At 47.3% G+C, this 22,701-nt stretch overlaps 2 protein-coding genes across 10 annotated transcripts in view; one reads left to right on the forward strand and one right to left on the reverse strand.

The window, feature by feature from the left end:
* DENND10 (DENN domain containing 10) overlaps positions 1 to 5,826 on the forward strand; it is a 16,957-nt gene extending 11,131 nt beyond the window's left edge. For all 6 annotated transcript variants that reach the window (XM_081158842.1, XM_081158843.1, XM_081158841.1 and 3 more), the window contains 3 exons: positions 1,506 to 1,613; positions 3,174 to 3,268; positions 4,335 to 5,826. In XM_081158842.1, the coding sequence (XP_081014968.1) occupies positions 1,506 to 1,613; positions 3,174 to 3,268; positions 4,335 to 4,511 (380 nt within the window). In that variant the 3' untranslated portion in view covers positions 4,512 to 5,826. The remainder of the gene's footprint in view (positions 1 to 1,505; positions 1,614 to 3,173; positions 3,269 to 4,334) is intronic.
* On the reverse strand, positions 4,614 to 22,129 carry SFXN4 (sideroflexin 4). 4 transcript variants are annotated; one of them, XR_014000296.1, is made up of 16 exons: positions 21,967 to 22,129; positions 20,576 to 20,641; positions 19,503 to 19,577; positions 18,772 to 18,798; positions 18,631 to 18,685; positions 17,627 to 17,652; positions 16,834 to 16,887; positions 16,698 to 16,754; positions 16,506 to 16,571; positions 15,856 to 15,934; positions 14,887 to 15,002; positions 12,085 to 12,170; positions 10,316 to 10,433; positions 8,405 to 8,484; positions 7,761 to 7,841; positions 4,614 to 6,776 (listed from the first exon to the last, which is right to left on the reverse strand). XR_014000296.1 is itself a non-coding variant. In XM_081158846.1 (15 exons), exons 1-14 carry the CDS (start codon positions 22,003 to 22,005, stop codon positions 8,407 to 8,409), a joined length of 942 nt encoding a protein of 313 aa, XP_081014972.1. In that variant the 5' UTR covers positions 22,006 to 22,129; the 3' UTR covers positions 4,614 to 6,776; positions 8,405 to 8,406. The 4 variants fall into 4 exon arrangements, 2 of the variants coding, with proteins under 2 accessions (XP_081014972.1, XP_081014973.1); XM_081158846.1 differs by lacking the exon at positions 7,761 to 7,841; XR_014000297.1 differs by lacking the exons at positions 4,614 to 6,776; positions 7,761 to 7,841 and adding an exon at positions 8,079 to 8,202 and having other exon boundaries at positions 8,308 to 8,484; positions 21,967 to 22,104.
* Positions 22,130 to 22,701: the final 572 nt, after the last annotated feature.

Below are 22,701 nucleotides of genomic sequence, written 5' to 3' on the forward strand. Positions count from 1 at the left end.
ATCCTTACCTGAGGATATGCTTATTGATTCCAGAGAGAGGGGATGGGTCAAGGGGAGAGAAAGAAACATCAGTGTGAGAGAGAACATCAGCCTGCTGCCTTCCATGCGTGCCTTGATCCGGGGATTGATCCGGCAAATTTTGGCATACAGGACAAAGCTCCAACTGAGCCACATCGACCAGGGCTCATCTTAATCAATTTTAAGTGTGTAGTTCAGTGGCATTAAATACATTCAAATTGTTATGCAGCTGTCTCCAAAATACTGTTATTTTTAACTTGTCAAGTTCTTGTCTTAAAAATTTTCTTGCCCCGCTGGGTGTGACTCAGTGGTTGAGCATCGACCTATGGTCCAGGAGATCAGGGTTCGATTCCCGGTCAGGGCACATGCCCAGGTTGCAGGCTCGATCCCTAGTGGAGGGGGGGAGTGCAGGAGGCAGCTGATCAATGACTCTCTATTGATGTTTTTCTCTCTCTCCCTCTCCCTTCCTCTCTCTGAAATCAATAAAGATATATATTTTTTAAAAGCTGCCCAGCCGGGCATGGCTCAGCGGTTGAGCGTCGACCTAGGATCCAGGCGATTGGGGTTCGATTCCCGGTCAGGGCACATGCCCCGGTTGTGGGCTTGATCAATGACTCTCTCATCATTGATGTTTCTCTCTTTCCCTCTCCTTCCCTTCTCTGAAATCAATAAAGATATATTTAAAAAAAAAAAAAACAAACAGTTTTATCAGTGATTTGATTTAGATTATAATTGAGCCTTGTCATATTTTTTCTCAAAGAAAAAATTTTTTTAAACTGTATGCCTGGCTGGTGTGGCTCAGTTGGTTGAGAATTGTTCCATGCACCAAGTGCTTGCCAGTTTGATTCCCAGTCAGGGCACATGCCCAGATTGCAGGCTGGATCCCCAGAGGAGGCATGCAGGAGGCACCCGATGTTCCTCTGTTGTCAAAGTTTCTATCTTTCCCTCTCTCTAAAATCAATAAAAACATATTAAAATAAAAGAAATCCAAAGTCTAAGAATTGTCTTCCCACACCAATTCCAAAGGTCTGATAAGTCTAGAGTTGCCCTGATGTTTTTAGCACTTATTTTATGAGCTCTGAAATCGGTGAAAGATGCTGCTGTTTCCACTCACTTTCCCTGAGAAACCCCAGGTGTTTGGCTATGATTTCTTAGAGACAAGGACCCAGAGCAGGAACACTGATCAGGAGCATCCTTGCTACCTTCTGCTTCGTCTGTCATTTTTGTCCCCAAAAGCAATGGCTGAAAAGTAAATGCTTTCCTTCAGCCTCCTTCCTTGACACTGAAGTCTGGCTTTGGAACATTTTGAGTTGTGTGAGTTTCTTAAGGCAATTGACAATAATGTAGTCTTAATAAATGCCACAGGCCACAGCCAATGTGCCCTGAATAAGTAAAGCAGCTGGTGACCTTTTAGACTCAATTCTCATTTGCTGTGCTCACAATATGATTTCTTCGGACTCTAGTAATGTTGCTCATCTCTAACGCAGGTTACATCGCCGGATTTGTAGACTCGGAGGTGAGCAATAGATCAGACCTCTATGACGTGTTTGTGAACCTGGCAGACAGTGAGATTACCGTTGCCCCACTTGCGAAAGGTTAGTTCTGTTAGCTGGGAGGTTTTGGCTCAAGGTCTGTCATGAGGTTTTAATCAACACAGTGCCAGGGCTGCAGTTATCTGAAGGCTCAACTGGGGCTGGAGACTCCACTTCCCAGCTAACTCGCACGGTTGTTGGCAGGAGCCCTCACCACATGGGCCTCTCCATAGGGCAGCTTGAGTGTTCTCATGGCGGACAGCTGGCTTCCCCAAGAGTGAGTGATCCAAGCGACAGAGGAGACCACAGTGTCCTTTATGACCTAGTCTCAGAAGTCATGCACCTCACTCCTCCATATTCCATTTGTCAGAAGCAAGTCATTAAGCCCCATCCCACTTAAGGGAGAGGGATTAGGCTCCGCCTCCTGAGGGGAGCATCACTAAAGAACGTGTAGCATTTGTCACCACCCAAAGGTTGACTGACTCCTGTGTGGAAACTCTCTCTGAAGGATGGCTCAGTAAGCCTAAGGAAATGAAAGTATTCTTGGAACTAATGATCAAGAAAGGGGTCCTAGCTGTCATAGTGTCACCTCTGGGAACTAAATTGTCCTAAACTACAGCTACATAAAATGGTAAAGATCAGGTTAACCTTGTGTGTGCCCAGGGCACTTCTGGGGTGTTGCCTATAGATGGGAATTCCTGGGAACAGCTTTTCTGTTGTCATTTATCTTTCTCCTGAAAGTGGGAATAGCTGAACGCTGGCTGATGGGGGTGTTTTTGTTAGATTGATTCTCATTATGTGAGATTTTATCTAGGAACTCCAAATGAGTAGAACCAGAACTAGTACTATTTCATTTGTTTTAAAATTACCAACATAATGCATGTTCCTGGTGAAAAATTTTAAATATAAAATACTACCTTTTGTAAAGCAAAAGTGATAGAAACCTAGCTGTGGCTGGGCCACTGAAATTGCTGAAAGGGTAGCCATCTTCCTGCTGCCACCTGTTGCTCTGAGTCTGTAAAATGGGCTCATCCCAGGCAGCACCATTTGTGTTTGTCCCTTGGAGTGGCAGACCGAAATTTCTGTTACTCCCCTGGCTGCAAAAAGTAGCAGTGTATATAATTAATGCACCTTAGGTTGTTTCCTTTACTCGTGTCTAAGGGCCTTTCCACACTGAATGTTCAGTGGCTTCTGCTGAACTGACAGGAAGCCCTGCTTTCACAATATTCCCGCCAGAAAGATAAACTTGCGTTCTTAACTGTCAGGACCTGGACAGGAAAGTCAGGCTCTTGGCTTAAACTCACAACTTATCTGTAGTTAGAAGCTTTCATTAGTGTTGTCTAGAAAAAAATAAAATTCTTAATCAGGTAGGCGTGAAAGAGAAATTTGGTTTGGTATTGGTGTGTTTTTATTTGGGACATGAAGTATATAAACCATGATTTTGCCTTCCTTCCCTCCCAGCCTGTTGTCATACTTGTGTTTAGCAATCGGATGGAAATGAGGGGGTTGTTGGTTGCTTTTTGAAAATTCCCTGTGTGATCTTTCAGGTTTTCAGAGAGGTAACATGATTATTTTTTTATTAAACTTCTAAATATTCACACAACATATTCTTAATCTCACCAGAGGCCATGACAATGGGCAAACTGCACAGAGAAATTGGTCAGCTAATTGTTCAGTCTGCAGAAGATCCAGAGAAATCCAACAGCCATGTTATACAGGTAACTTCTGAACCTGCCGACTTACTCAGGGTCCTAAACCGGCGTCGCTGGGCTGTGTGCGCAGAGCTGCTCTTTACCTGCTGTGCACGTGACAAAGGGAAGTGACTGGGAGAGGCCAGTGGGCAGATGCTCATGAGGGTTTGCAGATGGACCTGCTGGAAATGAGCAGGTGGGGGCTGCTCTGAGGATAAGATCTATATGGTGGGACGGCTGGTGCTAAGCTAAGCATTTATGGTGAGAAATGTAACTTCCAAGTGTCTGGAAGGCTGTTCTGGACCGGCAGTGCATCCTCTCCTCCTAGCAGAATTTTCACAAAGAAAGTGTAAACAGAAGGTTGCTGCTGAGCATGGGGAACTAGGTAGAGTGTCTTAATAGAGCTTTGATGTATTGCCTCCAGGACAACATTGATGATGTAGGCCCTGCCAACCTCAGCAGACTCTGGTGTCACACCCTGCAGGGCTAGCTCCTCTGTGGTCTTCCTGTTAGCTGATGACAGTGCCCATGTGGACCCTCCTCTCCCTTGTTGATGGGATGGCACATGGATGAGCGGGGAAACACAATGTGGTATCCAGATATAGTAGAATATTATTCAGCCATAAACAGGAATAAAGTTCTAACATGCACCACAACATGGACGAACCTTGGAAACATTATGCTAAGTGAAATAAGCTGGTCAAAAAGTACAAATATTGTATGATTTCACTTATGTGAGGTACCTAGAATAGGCGAATTCAGAGGCAGAAAGTAGAATGGTGGTTGGAGGGGACTGGGGTTTAGTGTTTAATGGAGACAAGAGTTCCAGTTGGGGTGATGAAAAGGTCTGGAGATGGACAGTAGTGATCATCATACAACACTGAAGGTACTTCACTGCCACTGAACTGTGTCCTTAAAATGGCAAAAAGAAAACTATCCGTGATATTGATAAGTCTGTTATTTTGTTTCATTTTTTCTAACTTATAAAGTTAGATACACTTTTAAAAATGGCAGTAAGAGTTCTATTAAAATGCAACAACTACTAAAATTTCTTAATGCTAACAGACTGCATATTTTCCTGTTTTTATTAAAGGATATTTCCCTGAAAACAAAAGAAATCTTCACCAACTTGGCATCATTTTCAGAAGTTTCGGGTGATGGAGGAAAGCTTGTTCTCAATTTTGAGGCACTAAAGCAAAGACGATTCCCACCAGCAACAGAAAACTTTCTTTACCATCTAGCAGCAGCCGAACAAATGCTGAAAATCTGACAGCGTCAGATGGTATCACTGAGGACTGATACAAAGCTCTTTGACCATGATTTTCCATTAACTATGTAAAATATTGAAAATAACAAGGAAATGTTATATTTTAGTGATTTATTTGAAAGTATTGAGATTTGACCTGAAAAGCACTGAAACACATGAAAACACTTCTGATCTTCTCTTATCCGATTAGTTCACACCTACTCCCAATGCTGGACAGAGTGCTGTGACCCGTAAATAAGTTATAAGGTGGCCCGCTGTCCTGGGTAAGAGGAAGCAGCGCTGCCGAGTTCTCACGCAAATCAGCAGCTCCGAAAGCCGTCGCTATTGTAAGTTTGTTGTCACCTTGTCGCCATGAGCAGTTTTTCAGAAAGCTGCCTGAGATTTTGCTTCATATTCTAGGAAGAACTTTCATTCCTCATGAGGAGCTCCTCTTTCTGAGCCAAACTACCAGGTTGTCTGCCGAACTGTCTAGAAGATCATTCAAAAGACCCTGCAGTTGCACTTTCTTATAAAAGAAAAATTTTTCCTTGGCCTTTGAACACTTTGCCTATATTATGAGGGTTTTGCATAGATTTTATACTTGAGTAGACAACTTTAGTAATCCTTATTTATACTGTCTCCAAGTGAGCATTTGGCAAACTTAAGCCATCGGCACTCTTCAATTAACCTTCTAGCAATATTATTTTGAAAGGCCAGTCCTCATAGGGCAGAGTCAGATAAGCACCCATTTTGAATAGAAATGTCTGTATAACTGAACTAGCAATTTGACATAATTGGTAAGGGAGTGTGAGAATGACCTGCCTGCAAGGGCCAAACCCGAGAATGTCTTCAAATAACCCCAGTAAAAAGTTAACTTGGCCACATATGAAGCTAACTGTTCCTGTTCACTTGTGTACCTTTCTCATAATTGGATACTTAAAAGTTGCAAAATAAGCACAGAGGTCTAGGTTATGTTCTTGTTTTATTATATGTATTCATATTAACTACGAAAGGTTATTTTACAGTCAGTACTGTTGTCCTTAGAAATGTTAACCCAGAAAAATGTTTGCAAAAAAATCTTGTCTCTGTTGGATCTTTCACTTATTCTTGTTAAGTAAAATGTTTGAAATAGCTCTTTCTCTTCCACCTTGGGAAAGGGTGGACCTGAAATGAGATTTTGTTTACTAAAGCAATTTAAAACTAAACTTGCACTTTATGAAAATGAATACTAACATCTTTTTCTCCCTCATTTTTGTATTACTGTATTAGCTAATGATCAAAGTTGTTAAAATTACGAATGTATGATGCAAAAATAAAATGGAAATATTTTGATACTCAACGAAGTTTTAGGTAGATGAGAAATTGCACCCTTTCTCGAATTCTTTCCACTCCAAAAAAAGAAAACCTTTTTGCCAACTGCGAATGTGCTGAGGAATTATTAAAAGACCTCTTTGAAAGTGATGGGGGCCCTGGCTCGTTTGGCTCAATGATTAGAGCATCGGCCTGCGGACTGAAGGGTCCCAGGTTCGATTCCGGACAAGGGCAGGCACCTCGGTTGCAGGTCCATCCCCGGCCCCGGCCAGGGCACATGCAGGAGGCAACCAATCGATGTGTCACGTCAATGTCTCTCTCCCACTCTCTGAAAAGCAATGGAAAAAGTATCCTTGGGTGAGGATTACAAAAGTGAAGGGGTGCAGGCTCCTTTCTCCCACACCTGGCTCAGCCCCTCACGGCCCCTCCTTCTCCCTCCCCTGCCTGTTCCCAGTGCCGCCTTCAAAGCGGCTCCTTTGGGAAGATGCCCTCGTGCCACTCACTGTTGGGGGTTGGCCTCCACCTGGGGCTGGTGCACTGTTCTTCTGTTTAGTGTAAGCCTGGGGCTAGACTGAGCCATCTGGTAAACCAGTTTTACTAATTTTGTCCTTTTAGGCTGTTGTGAAACCCTTTTTATCAAATTTCGAGATAACCATCATTCTGGCCCAGGGAAAACTGAAATCCAGATACATTCTTTGGTAATTTGGGGCAGGGTGTGTTGGAAACATTCCTCCAGGACGCAACTGTTTGGGTACCTACTCTGCATAGTGCACTGTTGTATCTTGGGGCTTCTTTTATGCACAAGATAGTTCCTGTCCTCAAGGGGCAGTCTACAGGGGCACAGGATCTGCAAACAGGTCGCTGCACTGTGGCGTGGCAAGTGCCAGACAAGTGGTATGGGAGCACAGGAGGGGCACCTGATTCAGCACTGAATCCTGGAAGGCTTCCTGGAGGGAGTGGTCCAAGTCCAAGTCAGACCTAAAGTATAAGCAGAGGAAAGCAGGTGTGAAGGCCCAGAGCAGAGAGAACACAGCCCCTTTGAGGAGCTGGCTGTTGCTCCAGAGTGAGGAGAGGGAGCGGCAAGAGATGAGTAAGGCAAAGGCTCTTTCTTGCCTGCATGGCAAGGAATTCGAACTTGATCCTAAAGCAGGGAGAAGCCACTGAAGGCTTTTAAACAGGTGTGGCTTAGGACAGCCAGCTGGAGCACGGACTGGAGGGAGCCAGAGAGCAGTAAGAGTAAAACCAGCAGGGGACGCTGTTGGACCGAGCTGCGCTAAGTGGCAGTGGCCTTGGAGGGAGTTCGTGAGATGAGATGACGGGCTCAGCCTATTGAATGGGAGTGTGGGGAAAGGCTGAGTCAGGGTGACGCCAGTGATCCTGTCTGATGCAACTGTGGTGGTGCCATTTCCTGAGATTGGGAGGTCTCAAGTGGACATCCAAATGGCAACGTGCAGGGGACAGCTGGATGTGAGGCTACTGCCAGGGGACAGCAGGCACAGAGACCGGTCCAGCAGCCAGCAGTGGGCGTGGCTGACAGTCTCAGAGTGGGTGGGCTGCACAGTGAGGGCAGACAATGTCTGAAAACGTTTGGCTACGAACGGGGGTTTTGCTTTTACCATTTATTGTTTATCTTCACCTGAGGATACGTCTTGATTTTAGAGAGAGAGAAACACTGATGTGAGAGAAACATAAATTGCTGCCTCCCACATGTCCCAACCAGGGACCAAACTTGCAACCTAAGTATGTGCCCTGGTCAGAAATTGAACCTGCAACCTTTTGGTGCAGGTTGGTTGGGGACGACACCCCAACCGACTGAGCCACCCGGCCAGGGCAGGGGTTTTGTTTTTTTGAGGCAGGTGACTCAAGCAGACTCTGTCTACTAGGAAGAAGCAGACAGGAGGCTGGAGGCAGAGGGGCCCTGAGAAAATAAGGGACAAGCCCAGAACCTAGGGCCCTGCTGACCTTGCTTGGAGGAGGGAAGGCTGGGTGTGGGTGGAGGTTTGGTGCCAGAGGTTCCATGGCTGGCCAAGAGCCTTGTTTTTCCTGTGAAGCAGGAGAGGCAGGGTCATTGCCAGTGAGAAGGAAGGAGCTGGGTGGCGGATGGCAAAGAGTTTAAGTAGTTGTCCAAAATGGGAGTAGGCTGGCTGGGGAAGCAGGATTGCTTTGGGGGTTGGGGGCCTTCAACCGCTCACCAGAGGTTCAATGTTTATCTTGAGATGGGCCATCAATTTAATGCCTGTGCCTTGGGCTTCGTGGGCCCTTCTTTATTTTTTCAAATACTCAACTTTAGAAAAGTTTATTAGTAATTTCACAGTGTCCTTTCACAGGATGACAAACAGAAAACTGAATCTTAGCATCACCCAGGCCCTCAGCAATCCCGGGGGGGAAGGGCAGACAGGACAGCCTCCCATATCGCGTCTTCCATCGAGGCCTAAAAAGCCCAGGCATGACCAGCCTTGACCCGTCTTGGCACGTGTGACCGACTAAGCCATCCTGTCCGCGCAGACACCTCGGGGTTTCCAGGAGACCTCTGGCACAGTTCTCGAGACTGAAACCTCCAGAGGAAGGTTTTCAAGGGGAACCAAACAAGTTCACCCAAAACTCACCCCTACACCCCTCTGTTGTAGAAGAGTTCGGTTTCTTCTGTTGCAGACTGAATTTCCTGTTCAAGTTGACTACACTGTATCTGAAAAACAAAGTTAGATTCTTAATATTTATATTAAGGTTTTTCTTGCCTCAGAAGCCAAGTTTTGTTTTTTTTTTATAAAAAAACATTTTCAGAAAGCATTTATTTCACAGTCCAACTTTTCTTCAGTGATGTCTAATTTAGAACAAAAAACAACCTAGTATCTTAAAAACATTCTTCTGGGAGATTTCAAATAGAAGCAAATGCAGAAAGAATATAAGGAGCCCTCATGTCCTCAGCACTCAGCTTTAACTATTAACAACCTGCCAATCCCAAGAGATTTAAAATCTTCTGTAAACGACCTAAGGACCTGCTGATAAGCCATCAGCTCTACTCTCTGGAGTACCAATGCAGTCAGAAGTAATTATTTGCAAAGGGTTTACTTTTATTGCAATCTTATTGCAACAAACTGTGTTCTAAAAGGGGACTGGAAGGATTCAACGTATATATTCTTCTATTTTATCTATTTTAATGAGAAGCTACTCCTCTCTATCCCCCTATCCCTCGCCACCCTCAGAGGATAGCAACTGTCTTAAATAATTTAAAACTTCTATGTTATGTGCTGGCCAAGTTGCCTGAATTAACGATTTTATAAACCTAAACTTAGAGAATTTGGGTTTTGAACAAAAGCATTCCATAAAAATATACAGGGTAGGGCCAAAGTAGGTTTACAGGTGTTCATATGGAAAGAAAATAATAAATAGTAACACAAGAATAAACTCTGTTGTACTTACAATTGTGAACCTACTTTGGCCCCACCCTGCAAATGCTTTGAGGACATGACTGATTTTTTTAAAAATATGTCTTTATTGATTTCAAAGAGAGGAAGGGAGAGGGAGAGAGAGAGAAATATCGATGAGAGAGCCAGAGGACATGACTGATTTTTAACTTCAGTGACAGAGGCATTTGAAATTTTCAGCCTAGAAATTCCAGAAATTGCTAATATCCACTAACATCAACTATGTCCTTGTACCAGCAACAGAGATGCTACTACAGTCATCTTTTTTTAACAGATACAGATACTGAATCTAAGAGTTTAAGCAAATTGACCAAAGTAAACAGGAGCTAGGAATTTGAGTCCAGGCAGGCTGGCTTGTCATAAATTAGAATATATCCTAGACTACAGGACTACACAGTCCAATACAGTAGCCACTAGCCGCACGTGAGTACTTAGGTGAAAATTACATCTCAGCTTTTACATCTACAATTCAGTTCCTCGGTCTCACTCGCCATGTTTCAAATGCTCAACAGCCACACGTGGCTAGTGGCTACGATACTGGACACCACAGATATAGGACATTTATATCATCACAGAAAGTTTCCACTGGATGGGGCGTTGTTATAGAATATGACAGAATATTTAAAATAGCTCAAAGCTGCCCGGCCAGTGTGCGTGGCTCAGCAGTTGAGCAGTGACCTAGGATCCTGGAGATCACGGTTCGATTCCCGGTGAGGACACATGCCCAGGTTGCGGGCTCGATCCCCAGTGGGGGGCGTGCAGGAGGCAGCTGATCAATGACTCTCATCACTGATGTTTCTCTCTCTCTCCCCCTTATTCTCTGAAATCAATAACAATACATTTAAAAAAATAAAATAGCTCAAAGTTTTTTTAAACATCCCATAAAAATGCTTCTGACACACTGTTAAGAAAAATAGAATATAAAACTGCACAAGGCATCTGGGGGATGGGATTATGTGTGAATCATATTATTTTCTTTTTATACTTTTGTAAACTTGGCAGATTTTTTAGAAAAAGAATAATTTATTTACTCTTATAATGAAGGTAAGAAAAAGTTATTTTTCAGAGAGAGTCAAAAGGGGGGGCACTTACCTGTTGAATTTGCGGGAACATGCTAAAAGAAACGGGCACCATCAGTCCCATTACCAAGATGGTACAAGACAGCTTTAAGGTCCACAAGGACTGTGGGTATCGCGTGAACAACGGGGTCCTGTAAGAGACGAGGTCACGGGGCTTGTTTAGAGGCTGGTCCTCTGCTCCACTGGCAGCCAAATGCCCTGCTCACCAGCATCAGGCCCGGGCTGAAGGACTGACTCCATGTGCATTTGCTCGTTTGATAGCTCCACGGCCCCATGAGGTTTGTGTTCCCATCATCTCCTTCACATAAACAAGAGAATGCAGCCACTGTCCAGTTGAGTCACCTGTCCAGAATCCCACAGCTCAAAAGTGACAGGTCAGATCCTAGAGCCTGTGCTCTCCACCTGGGGCTATGCAGACATGGATGTGACATTCTGACCCCGACACCTTTGAGAGTGTGAGACAGACTGGGGAAATGCAAAGAACCCCAGCCTGGGAGTCAGAGCTCGGGGTCCCGGGGTCTGGTTGGGGCTCTGTTACTGACAGACCGGGTGCTTTCAGACAAGTCACTTTCCCCTCCTGAGCTTTGGGTTTCTTCAGATGCAAAATGAAAGGGCTAAGTCAGCCATGCAGGTCACTCTAGCTTGGATATTATCATGGTTATGGGATGGCATGTGGCCCTTCTGGGCACCCGAAGGCCCACTGGGAAACGACCATCTCTCCCCACCACGCAGCCAGTGCCATTACATCGGCATCCAGGGACCAACCAGAGCGCGCCAGCTTTCCCAGGAGCCCAGCTCTGAGGCCAGCCAGAGTGGTCCAGGAAGATCCTGACCAAGCAGAAGTCTCCACACCCATCCAGCTGGACTGATCGTGGGAAGTAACAGTTCACGCTGCCCAGGACGTTGCTACTTCCTCAAAACAATGCTCCTTACGTGGTCCTAGCAGGGGCTTCCTAGCTCACCACGCTGGACAGAGTGGACTGGTTCAGCAACAGGCAGGCGACCCCACGAGGGCCAACAGAATCCTTCCCAGGGAGTTTGTGAAGTGAGCAGAAGAGCTTCCCTGCCTCCCCTGGGGTTAGCTGTGCTTTTCTCTCTCATCAGGACACTGTGAGGACATAGCTAGGTGTCAACAGTCACATCTCTTATCAGTACAAAGAAGCGAATGTGTGGCAGGAGAGAAGAGGACTGTCCCCGCACCACAGCTTCTGTTCAGCGGCCATAGGCTCCACTTCCCGCCCATACTCAGTATCTAAACCAACACAGCTCCCTTCTGGCTTGAGCTACTGCAAGCTGGGCTTCTCAGACTGGCTGATCCCCAGGCCCTCCTCCCAATAGGCCATTTCTTGCTTCTCAAATGGGATGACAGTCTCTGAATCTGGGGTCATTTAAGCTAATTTAATACATGCTTGCTTGGAATGAAGGGGGGGAAAGAGGCTTGGGCAATATTCACAGCACATCAGAGCTGGGAAAACCTGTAAATCATCCAAACCCATCATTCTGGAAGTGAGGAAACATGCCTCAGCAGATGCTGGGACGTGGCCAAGAGCAGAGAGCTAGCTGGGGACAGGGCCTGGGCCAGATGCCAGGGTTGTTGGCATATGCACATCTGGATTCCAAACCAATCCTCCTGTCTTAACTGTGATGAAGAGCGTTTAGCAGGAAGACCACGGGAGCAAGTTCTTCCCATCCCTCCCACCAGGCTGAGATCTGACAAGTTTTATAAGGATTTTGACTGTCAAAATATTTACTCCTCCCTGGGGAGGTGAGCACGCGCCTTACTTTTTAAAAAAGTGCGAGAAGACTTCAGGAATCAAAGCTGAGGTCCCAAACAGCACGACTCTGGATGTTGCTGTGTCCTTAACGGCCTAGGGGAAAGCGAAAGACAGCAGCTTAGGACACAAAGTGAGACGATTTCTGGGGATCCAGTAATTCATGACAGAGACAAGCACACAGCAACTCTCTTTCTCACTTAAAAACCAACACACGTGGACAGCGGCGGAGCCCCTGACGCGCACATGCAGGGCGGGCGGCTGAGGTGGGGGCCAGGAGTAACTGGAGGCAGGACTTCCTGCCTCCGGACTCCACCACAGTGGTCTCCATCAGTCCACTGTCCATTTCAAATAAAAACTACGTATAAGAAAAGGCAGCTTACAGGAAAATCCTCACCTAGAACCAAACGGCACTCCCTTTGGTAGAAATGCCGGGTTTTGCCACTGACCTTTCAGTCCAGGACTCTGCCACTGGCGTCCCTGCCCTGAGCAGCCCGCGGCTACTCCCACCCTTCCAGCGGAGGCCAGCTCCGAAAGCGCGGCTCCGAGTGCACCGGCGGGGGACCACCCGCACACGTAACACACGTGAGTGCGCACGTACGCACCCACCTTTTGCGCGCCTAATTAAAAATACGCTATAAAATTTTATTTTGCACACACACGTAGAGTTTATAATGTTTTGTCATCTTTCCTATTATGTGTATTATTCTATGTGGTGAACACCTGAATATGTAATTTACTGCATGGGTTATGTGCACAATATTGTGTCCTCAAGGACAATATAAGACACTTTAAGGGCAATTATGACTACAGATGACACTGTGTTAACTTCAGAACCCAATCCCTGGGGAAGACACAACTCCACATACAGCACTGCTCTGTGCAAGATCCACAGGCCCAAAGCCCCTGTTCCCTCCCCGACCCCCTTCCTCCCGCTTCCACCTCCAGGACTCGGCTACAGCCCAGCTCCCGCTCCTTCCTATGCTGCTCGGCTCATCCGATCCCTCCGCGGGGAATGCCTTTCCCTCCGACGAGAGGGAGCCCTGGAGGGCGCTTCTTAAAATAAACTTTCAGGAACATTAAATAAAAGTGCTCTACTTCAGGAGACAAAAGTGACTGTCGGCATGGTGTGTTTCAAAGTCAGTGTGGCGAGGCCGGCCCGTGTCCGTGTGTCACCTGTGCAAAGGGAAGACCCTCCCAAGGAGACAGCCGTCATTCGGGGGCACCAGGTTCACAAGTGAGTGGCTTACAGGGCCAGTCAAGGCAGAACAACATGGACTAGGCTCCTGAAATCTGAGCAAAGGTGCCCTGTTACAATCAGATACTGCTGGTTACGCAGTTTCTGAAATTTTAGCCAAAGAAAATAAACCTCTTGGTGACAGGGAAACGACAAAAGAATGCTCATGCTTACGCACAGCTGCAGATACTTTAGTCTTAAGAGAAAGATAAACTTTTTTTTTTTTTAAAAGCAGACCATCAAACCTTTCTTTTACCCTAAGTTGGCATTCACGCAAAAAATGAAGTTCCTCCCGGTGAGACGGACTAGATACCCAGATAGCTAGCAGGGCCTGCGGCTGCCTCCCGCTCCTGGCTCCTGGGGAGAAGGGGTGCGGACTGGTGAGGGTTTCGGTGTCTAGAGCCTAGCACAGTGCCTGGCGGGCAGGAGGTGCTGAGAAACAACGTGTGGCTTAACCATTTGCTCTCTCTCCGGCTGTATGAATAGTTCACGACTCCAGCCACACCCTGAAGTTAAAATTGAGTTGAAGAGAAACGCAAACATGGGTCCACAGACAGCTGCACACGGACGTTCAGAGCAGCACTGTTTCTAACAGCCCCGGACTGGACACAACCCAAATGTCCGTCACCTGGGGAATGGAAAAGGAAAACTGTGGTACATCTATCTACCAAAGAGCAACATACTATTGATATGGGTTAAAAGAAGCCGGACACAGAAAACTACTATACAACTCATTGATATGAAATTTCTAGAAAAGGCCATATGGTTAAGATATAAAGCAGATCAGTGTTTCCTTGGGGCTGGGAGCAGAAGGGAAGAGTGACTCTCACGAGGGAAATGTTTAGGGGGATGAAAATGTTCTAATATTGGACTGTGGTGATAGCTGCATAACTAACAGCTTAAATTTGCTAAAATTCATCAAACTATATACTTATACAATGAATTTCACAGTATGTAAGTTACACCTCAATAGAGCTGTTAAAAATGTCTCTTTAGGGTGATTTCTTAGGCACAGAACCTTCGTTTCAAAAACGATTTGATTTCTGGCAGCAATTTCCCTCCTTGATACTGGCAATTATCACATCCCCACTGTAAATCGTTTAGAAAGGTGCCATTATTTTGAGACATATCTGTACACCTATCTGATGGCTGATAATTCAGCTTCGTGACTCACTGCTAGGATTTAGAGTAACATGTTTCATGAGCCGAATAATGATGCATTTCCCGACCGAATGAGCAGCCCCTTTTGCTGAGCTCTTCTTCCACTGATATGCTGAGCAGAAGGCTGTCCAGCTGGCCATCCTCTCGCTTTGTACCAGGGACTGTTTTATGCTGCTCTTCATGCCATTTGCAAACAACTGCCTCATGTTACAATTCTTCAGCAAAAGGCACTTCACAGGAAGCTCAAAAATATCTGATCTGTTATAAAAATGTTTTTGTAAATCCATACCCAAATTAAAACTACCATAGGCTATTGCAGGTTCTTAGAGCTGAATGCATTCAAAGGTCACTGTGTTGAATTGAGCAAAAGAATAAACCATTGAATAATAGTTTTGTCCCAGCCTTTGTCCCTACCTTTCTCCCAGCTCTTCTGGAATAGCCTATGACATTGCCTTCTTTGTCCATGACCTCAATCCCTCGCATAGGCTCAAAGCTTCGGGATGCGGCAGCATTCACTGCACTGACGTTGGCTGTGGAGTAAAGAAGAGAACCCAACAGAGAGATGTTTCAGTCCAGGGAGACGACGTATTTTCTGGTGTCAAGCCGCCTTCTCTATGGCTGTGCTTCCCCAAACCTCAGAGGTCCCAATTTGTGCTGGGCCAACCAGGCTCTTTCCTGGGCCATGGAGCCGGGGTCAGGACTGCTGGCCTGTCAGTCTCGGATCCTGACTACAACCCAGCACCAGGTTCCAGCACCCCAGAAAGTCCAGCCTGGCTCCCTGACAGGATTCCAGGAGAAACCTGGGGGTCCTTGAAATATGCGCCCCTTCTTTGCTTAAGCTGGTTTGATCAGGTTTCTGTAACAATTTCGCAAATTTTACCACCGACATTCTGCCCCCTCTTCAAAGTGCTATGATTCCCAAACCTGAATTTTGAGCGTGAACTAGTGAACTTGCAGGCTGGCAAACTTAAAATAGTTGGCTAATATCTCTCTTTCACTCCCTTGGCGTCAGATCACTGCCTCTTAGCAGTGACCTAGGAAAGTTCCCTAACCTCCCCCTGCCTCAGTCTCGTCTCCTCATCTGAGAATGGGAATGTCACCTACCCATAAACTGGTGTCAGGATGAAGTGAAATAACACATGGAGAGGGCTTATACAGAGAGTCTTTAAAATGTAATTTGTGTTTGTGTCCATCCCCTGACAACCAAAGGGGTACCTACAGAAAAAGTGTCACCTCTCAAAGCAAAGACTTCATTTGGGCCTAGGGCCACCCACCAGCTGCAAACGGGGGCTCTCATCAGCCACAGTGTGGCCAAAGGACCTGGGTGTCCCTGCAGATGGGGGAAAGACTCCAAGGCCACAAGGACTGCAAACTCCTGCTCACCGAGAATGACGACAGGCAAGGTTTCTCTCAGCAGAACGTTTTTCAGTGCATATTTCATTAGGAGTAAACGAGGGAACAGCTAGAGAATGGGAGAAAAAGAATTACTGCACGGGACCAAAAAACCAGCTGATCATGCCCGACAGCAGGGAACTCACAGCGACCTGGTTCCTGTCGCTCAGACCACGGCCATGGTTCCCTGTGTATTTTTAAACCCATGCAGCACTGAGCTGTTCTCCTGATCATCAGAGGAATGCTCGGAGGTTTCCAGAAGTGACATTAACTTATCCAGAGTCCCTGAGCTGTTCAGGAATTAAGCCAGGACACATGCCTAGGCTTATCTGATTCTAAAGTCTACATTTTTAACCATTACAATATCCCGACATCTGAAGCAATATACAACGTGCATACCATGTTTGTGGAGCAGAAATTAATTTTTTAAAAAGATAACCGTACTGCGCGTATGCCTGGAAACTTGGACACTCACGGGATTATACAGAAGTGACAGGATTACTGGTGGCTTATTTTCTTCTTTATGTCTTAGTCATACTTTACGAATTGTTTAAAATGGAATATAGGTTTGTGATCAGAATCAAGTGTTTTTTTAAATTCCAAGGAACAAAACAGATTTGACAGAATTTTAAAATACCTACTCCAAAAAAGGTTGTAGAAGCGATTACTCCTGCCCCTAGTAATACACTCTCATATGGGCCACGATTCTAGGGAAAAACAATGGAATATATTCAGCCAACAGCCCAGTTTTACCTGGAAAAGATCATTAAAACAAAGAACAACTCCAAAGGATACAGGACAAAGCGGCAACCCCTGCGCGTCCTGACACTCACGTAACTGGCGTTTCCGTTGATGATGTTGAACGCGGTACTGTAGGTGCAGAAAGACAACTGCAGAAACACAGGCAAACGGTCACGTTTGGGTCTCAAGGACAGAATTTGGCAATCACAAAACTGAAATAATTGCTACCTGAGGTAAAATTATGGACTTTAGGCTTTTCACTGACACCAGCGACAAGAATACCTTCAAAGGAAAAGAAAAAAAAAAAGAGTTATAGTGTTTTGGGGGAGGGCAAAGAAATTCCCAGGGGAGATGCAGAACTGAGCCCCCAGGAGCTGGGACAGGAGAGGAAGGTGTGATGCAGGGGCGAGTGGTCAGTGGACGGTGATGCTGAATGGGCACCGCCTGGGCTCTGAGGACACTGGGGTCGCGTGGTGGTCCTGTCTCTGAGACCTGCGCCTGAGCAGGGCAGCTGAGAAGAATGCGCTTCAAGGGGACACAGACGGACAGGTGTGGAAGAAGTGGCGGAGGAGTGCTGTCACTTCGTGAGAGCCCCTCATGAGAGCCAAGGTGGGTTGCCCCTGCTGGGCAACGCCAGGTCCCAGGTGAGGGCCTGTGTCAGGGCGAGGGCTGGGGAGAGAAGGTAAAGGACCATTCTGTGGGCCTGTGGCAGAAAGCACATCTTAACTCATGGATCTGCTCCCAGGGAGCGTTGTGCACAGTAGGTGATCAAAGAAAGGGTCACCCTGTGACACTGTGAACCCTCGAGAGGCCCGGATGCCCGACTGTGTAAGTGAGGCAGGGTGCGGGGTGGGAATATATGAAGAGCAGACAAGGGTCAAAGGTAGGGGATCCATTACCATCTCTCAGGCAGTCACAGGGCAGGGGTTGGGAGCTGGAGCTTGGGACAAGGGTGGACATCTTCCTGATCCCCCCACGTTGCCTCCCTCACTCACACAACAGCAAGCAGCAGCTCACTCACCATGGGCGCGGTGAAAGGCAGGAAAGCTGGCAAAGAGAAGAGGGTCCGTGGCTGCAAAGAGGCCAGAAGGGTGCACCCCTCCCCAAACCTCTTCTCCAGTCCCCACCCCCTCGAAGGCGTTGACAGCAAAGGATATTTTTTACACCTTTTTATTTTCCTAATAAAAATCACTATATGCACACGGCAATTAAATCAGCACAGTGCAGAAAGACCTAATGAGGCTCCCGCCCACCAGCCTCCCGAGTCCCGAGTCCCTGTCACTGACGGTAAGCGGTGGCAGCCGGCACCTGTCCCCCTGCCACGTGAGTTTAGTACACGGGGGACATTGCGGTTTGTAATACACAATGTGAAATTGCCCTCCTTCCCCATGCCCAGCACAAAGACCCCAAATCCTTAGCATTTCCCAAGTGAGAATGAGGTAAAGGCAAAAGGAGCGTCTTTGGTTACTCGTAACAAGCTCCTTCCAACCACACTCGAGCTTAAGGTAATGAGGTGACTTTCGGAGCCCCTAAGGCTGGAGGCTGGTTGCTAGGAAACCAACCAGGCAGTGAGGAGCTGGACCTTTAAGCCCCACTCCCTTAACCTCCTCCTCCAGGGAGGAGAGAGGGGCTGGGGCTGATCACCAAAGGCCAATGATTTACCAGCTAGGATGCTGATAGAGCCTCCATTTCAAAATACTAACAGAGGCGGACTGGAGAGCTTCTGGGCTAGTGAACACATGGAGGTGCCAGCACGGTGGCAGCCTGGACTGGGCATGGAAGCTTCTCACACCAGGCCTGTTCCCTCACTCCCAAAGCCCAGATCTTTCTACAGCACTGGACACAACTCTGGGCCCCACATCTATTCTCCCCGCACCCTTCAAATGTCCTCTTTAAGCTGTGGTTTCCAGACTCACTGTCAGAAATCCTTCTAGAAAAAAACAATTACCATAAGGCAGGCAGTGTTTTGTAACTCATAGATATCACACGTCCCCAACCCATTCCTGAAAATCAGAATCAGCTCACCTGCGGGTCGAAAAGGACTGGGGATCAGTCTGCTGTTGTCAGAATGCACTGTTGACTTCGAAAAGGCAAGCACGCAGGTTAGTTTGATGTTTGGTTCTGTTATTTTAGGGTGCTAAAATTTAGGAAGGGGCTGAAACTTACCAGACTTCTCTTCCAAGCTTCTCGTATCTATAAAAAGGGGAAAAAACAAGCAATAGCTTTTAAAGGTGGCTTGGCCGCAAACAAATCTCCTGTCCACTCTCATTTTTATTTTATTTTAATCCTCACTCGAGGATATTTTTTCCATGGCTTTTCTGAGAGAGTGGAAGGGAGAGAGGGAGAAAAACATCAATGTGAGAGAGACACATTGATTGGTTGCCTCCCGCTCGCACCCTGATCGGGACCGGGGATCCAACCTGCAACCCAGGTATGTGCCCTTGACTTGGAATCAAGCCCAAGACCCTTCGGTGCGTGGGCCAACGCTCTAACCACTGCGCCACACATCCAGGGTGCGGTTTAAGTCTTTGGGCAGGAATGGAACCCTGCCCCAGAATACCGCCTCTAACAGGAAATCGATTCAGACTTCGGAGGCCTGACTGAATTCTGGAATTTGCCACAGGGCTCTAGGAATCGGCTACAGAGAATCCCCACTAGTATCCACTGTGTTGGAGAAACCCTATGATTTTTCTCCTTATTGCTAGTTTCTACTACTGGTACCAAACAATAATCTGGTTTATGAGAAGGAATTTTAACTACAGTTAAAAAACCATCCCAAATTTGAAAAGCGATTCCTTGTTTTCAATGACCAAGTTCCATCAGATTTCAGAGCATCTGAGGGCAGAATCACCTAAAGGCAACTGCACCCCAGTCTGAACCAGGCACCTGATACATACCCTTTGGTCCTCCATGTCATGAACAGATGCATCTTCATTCGTTAACAATAATTGCCTCGATTTCTCTATTTTCCCCTAAAATCAAACATAAAGAAAGCCATGAGCTCAACACTGCTCCGATTTTTCCACAGATTGAAAAATCACATGCCTGTCACACCTAATTTCAATGCGACAAGTAGCCAAGGCTCTCCACCTGCTGAGAGTTTCCATCAGGATAGTCCCATGGGTCATTCCAACTCGGAACCCCCAGCCAGCTCTGGCAGCTGGCCCCACTGGTGCAGCCACCTCTCCACCTTCTGCCTTCCTGGGCAAGTCAGAGACCTGGAAGTCCCTTCTCTCTCATTCACCCCCACATCTAATCAGTTCAGTCTTATTTCCTCTCTTTTTTTACTTAATTTGAGGAGAAAAATTAAATACAGAAAATACAAAGAATGATTATATACTTCTAACCCCCCCATCCAGAATTAACAACTGTAAATGTTTGATCATATCGGCTTCTCATTTTTTTCCCCCAAAAAGAACCATCACCCCAGTCTCATTTCCCTTCCCATTCTATCAGAGTTTTTTATACTCATACACACACAGGAATACATGTATCCATAAACAAACACGTAGTATTGGTGTGTTTTTTTTTGTAATTTGCATAAAAACTGTATTTATGCATCTTGCTTTTCCACTAAACATCATAGAAACCATGTTTTCCCGTTGTATATCATATATATTGTATGTTTCTACTTAATACATGTTGATAACTAGATCATTGATTTTAACAGCTAATCAATATTCCACTGCATGAATATACCACATTATATTTCTCTACCAACAGATATACAAACCAGCAAGGTTTGTCTGATCCCCTCTGAACCTCCAGTGGCCCAGGGCTTAGTATTACCTGTTAATTGGATGTCCACTTTTATTTATTACCCTTTCAATCTAACAAGCTCATTCGAAGGAATGAAAATATGAGAATGTATGTGGATTCTGTTATATCACCTGCTTTCAAACGGGACAGTCTTCCCATTTCAGAATAAAATATAAAATCCATTACTTACGAAAACAAGAAAAACACTTACAATTGAAATGAACAAATTTGTAGGATCCAATAATTCTGTCCACTGAAGAAATCTCTGCAGAAAAGACTTAAGAGGGAGAAAGCACCCAAGAAGTTAACAGCCGCAGAACAACAAAGGTATGTGGTAATGTTAATGGTTAACATTATTGCTGAGAACCTAATGGGGCTGTCTACCTGCAGCATCTCCTAGAATCCTCATCCTACAGGTGAGGAAACTGAGGCTTAGGGGGGCTCAAAGAGTCAGGAAAAGACTCATTGACCTGTGCTCTGAACCACTCTAATATCAAATTGCTCTTGAGGAATTCAGCGGTTGACATGTAGAAAAAGGAGGCATGGTTTGCTCCAAAAAGCCCCCAGACTTTACAGTGGTTCTGGCTCTGAGTCCTGGCTCTGCTGGGACAACTTAGGCTCCCTGTCCCCACCTAAAACAACTGGGCTGAGCCCTACTTTAGCTAAGGGCTGAAAGAGAACATCCTAGAACTGTGCTGTCCGATTAGCCACAGATGGCTAGGAGCCCTTGATTATGTGGCCAGGCCAAATTGAGATGCACTGTACTCGTAAAATATACACCAAATTTCCAAGACAATACAAAAAAGTATGTAGCCCTGGCCAGGCGGCTGGGTTGGAGTGTCTCCTGTATAGCAAAATGCTGTGGTTCTGATTCCCTGTCAGAGCACATACTTAGGCTGCGGGTTCAATCCCTGGTGGAAGTGTTCGGGAGGCAAATGATCTGTTTTTTCTCTCCCTCTCTCTAAAAATCAATTAAAAAAAAGATGTAAAATATCTTATAATTTTCATACAGATTACATGTTGAAATGTTAATATTTTGTATCTACCGGGATAAGTACAATAGATTATTAAAATTAATTTCGGGTGTTTCTTTTTGCCTTTTGTAATCTGCCTCCTAAAGAACTTAAACCATCTCTCCGGCTCCCGTCCCGACGCCGGTGCACGCGCCGCCCCACTCCCCGGAGGCGGGGCCCGTGACCCCGCCCCGGCCGCGGCCCACTTAGCGTGGGTGGCCCCGCGACCGCAACGGGAAGCCTAGGGGCCCCCCGAAAGGACCGGGTCCCCTCCCCCCCGAGGCAACCCCGACGCGCAGCAACAGCTTAGGCGGCAGAGGGCGGCCACGCGCGAGCGGAGACTGGCTCCCCATTTAGGGCGACCTGCAGGGCGACTTTGTGGCGACCCTCCCTCGCCAGGCCTGGGGCAGAGGTGCCACGCGGGTAACAGCGGTGGCGGTTGGCCTCCCGCAAGCCAGAGTTTCCCCCCCGGCCCTGTCCGAGGTGGGGAGGCGGGTGGTGCGACCACGTGGCCTGCCCAAGGTCACCCGGGCCGGCCGGCGACTCCGCGCGCCACGCCCCGCCCCCAGCCGCGCGCCCCGGGCCGTACTTGGCGCTGGGTGATCCAGAAGTGCACGTTGGGCTCCATGCGGGCGGCCGCGCTCCCCGCGCTCCCCGCGCTCCCCTCCTCCCCCGGCGCGTCTTCCTGGGACTCGCGTGACGGCTGGAGAGGCCGCGGCCGCCGGCAGGGCGCGGGGAGGAGCCGGGCGGCGTGCCCCGCCCCGGGCGTGCGCGCGCCCCGCCTCCGATCCCCGGGCCCACGCGCCGGCGTTCACGTCGCCACGTGCTAGCTCCCCAGGCTCCCGAGTGCCGGCTGTCTGCGCTCCCGGGTCCCCGCGTGCCCTTCGCTCCGTGCCACCATCGGCGAGCTCCTGGAGCCCGGCGCACCCGGTGTTGCAGCTCCTGGAGCCCAGCGCGTCTGCAGCGCCCCCAGATCCCACGCCTCTAACCCCTCGGTCCCAGCGCACTCACTATACCTGTGATCCCACCTCTCCCGCAGATCAAGCCGCCCGCACCCTGCTCCGTCGCTTAGGGTAGATAGGCCGCTTCCAGCGCGGGAGGGGTCAGCTATCAGAACCCCAGTATCACAGCAGCAACCTAAGGTTTCGGACATTACCCTTGAAAAGCCCTTCTGTTGCCCCTTACAGTCCGGTGTACAGGTATTGGGGATAATCAAAACAGGCTGCGTAATTTTGGTGGCCCAGTGAAAATGGAAAATGTGGCGCTCCTTATTTACGATTGAGAAACGTCGGCATCAGAGCACTAAACCCAGCAGGGCCGTGGC

The sequence above is a fragment of the Miniopterus schreibersii genome (assembly GCF_964146895.1).
Source record: "Miniopterus schreibersii genome assembly, chromosome: 14".
In the NCBI taxonomy this organism is placed as follows: domain Eukaryota; kingdom Metazoa; phylum Chordata; class Mammalia; order Chiroptera; family Miniopteridae; genus Miniopterus; species Miniopterus schreibersii.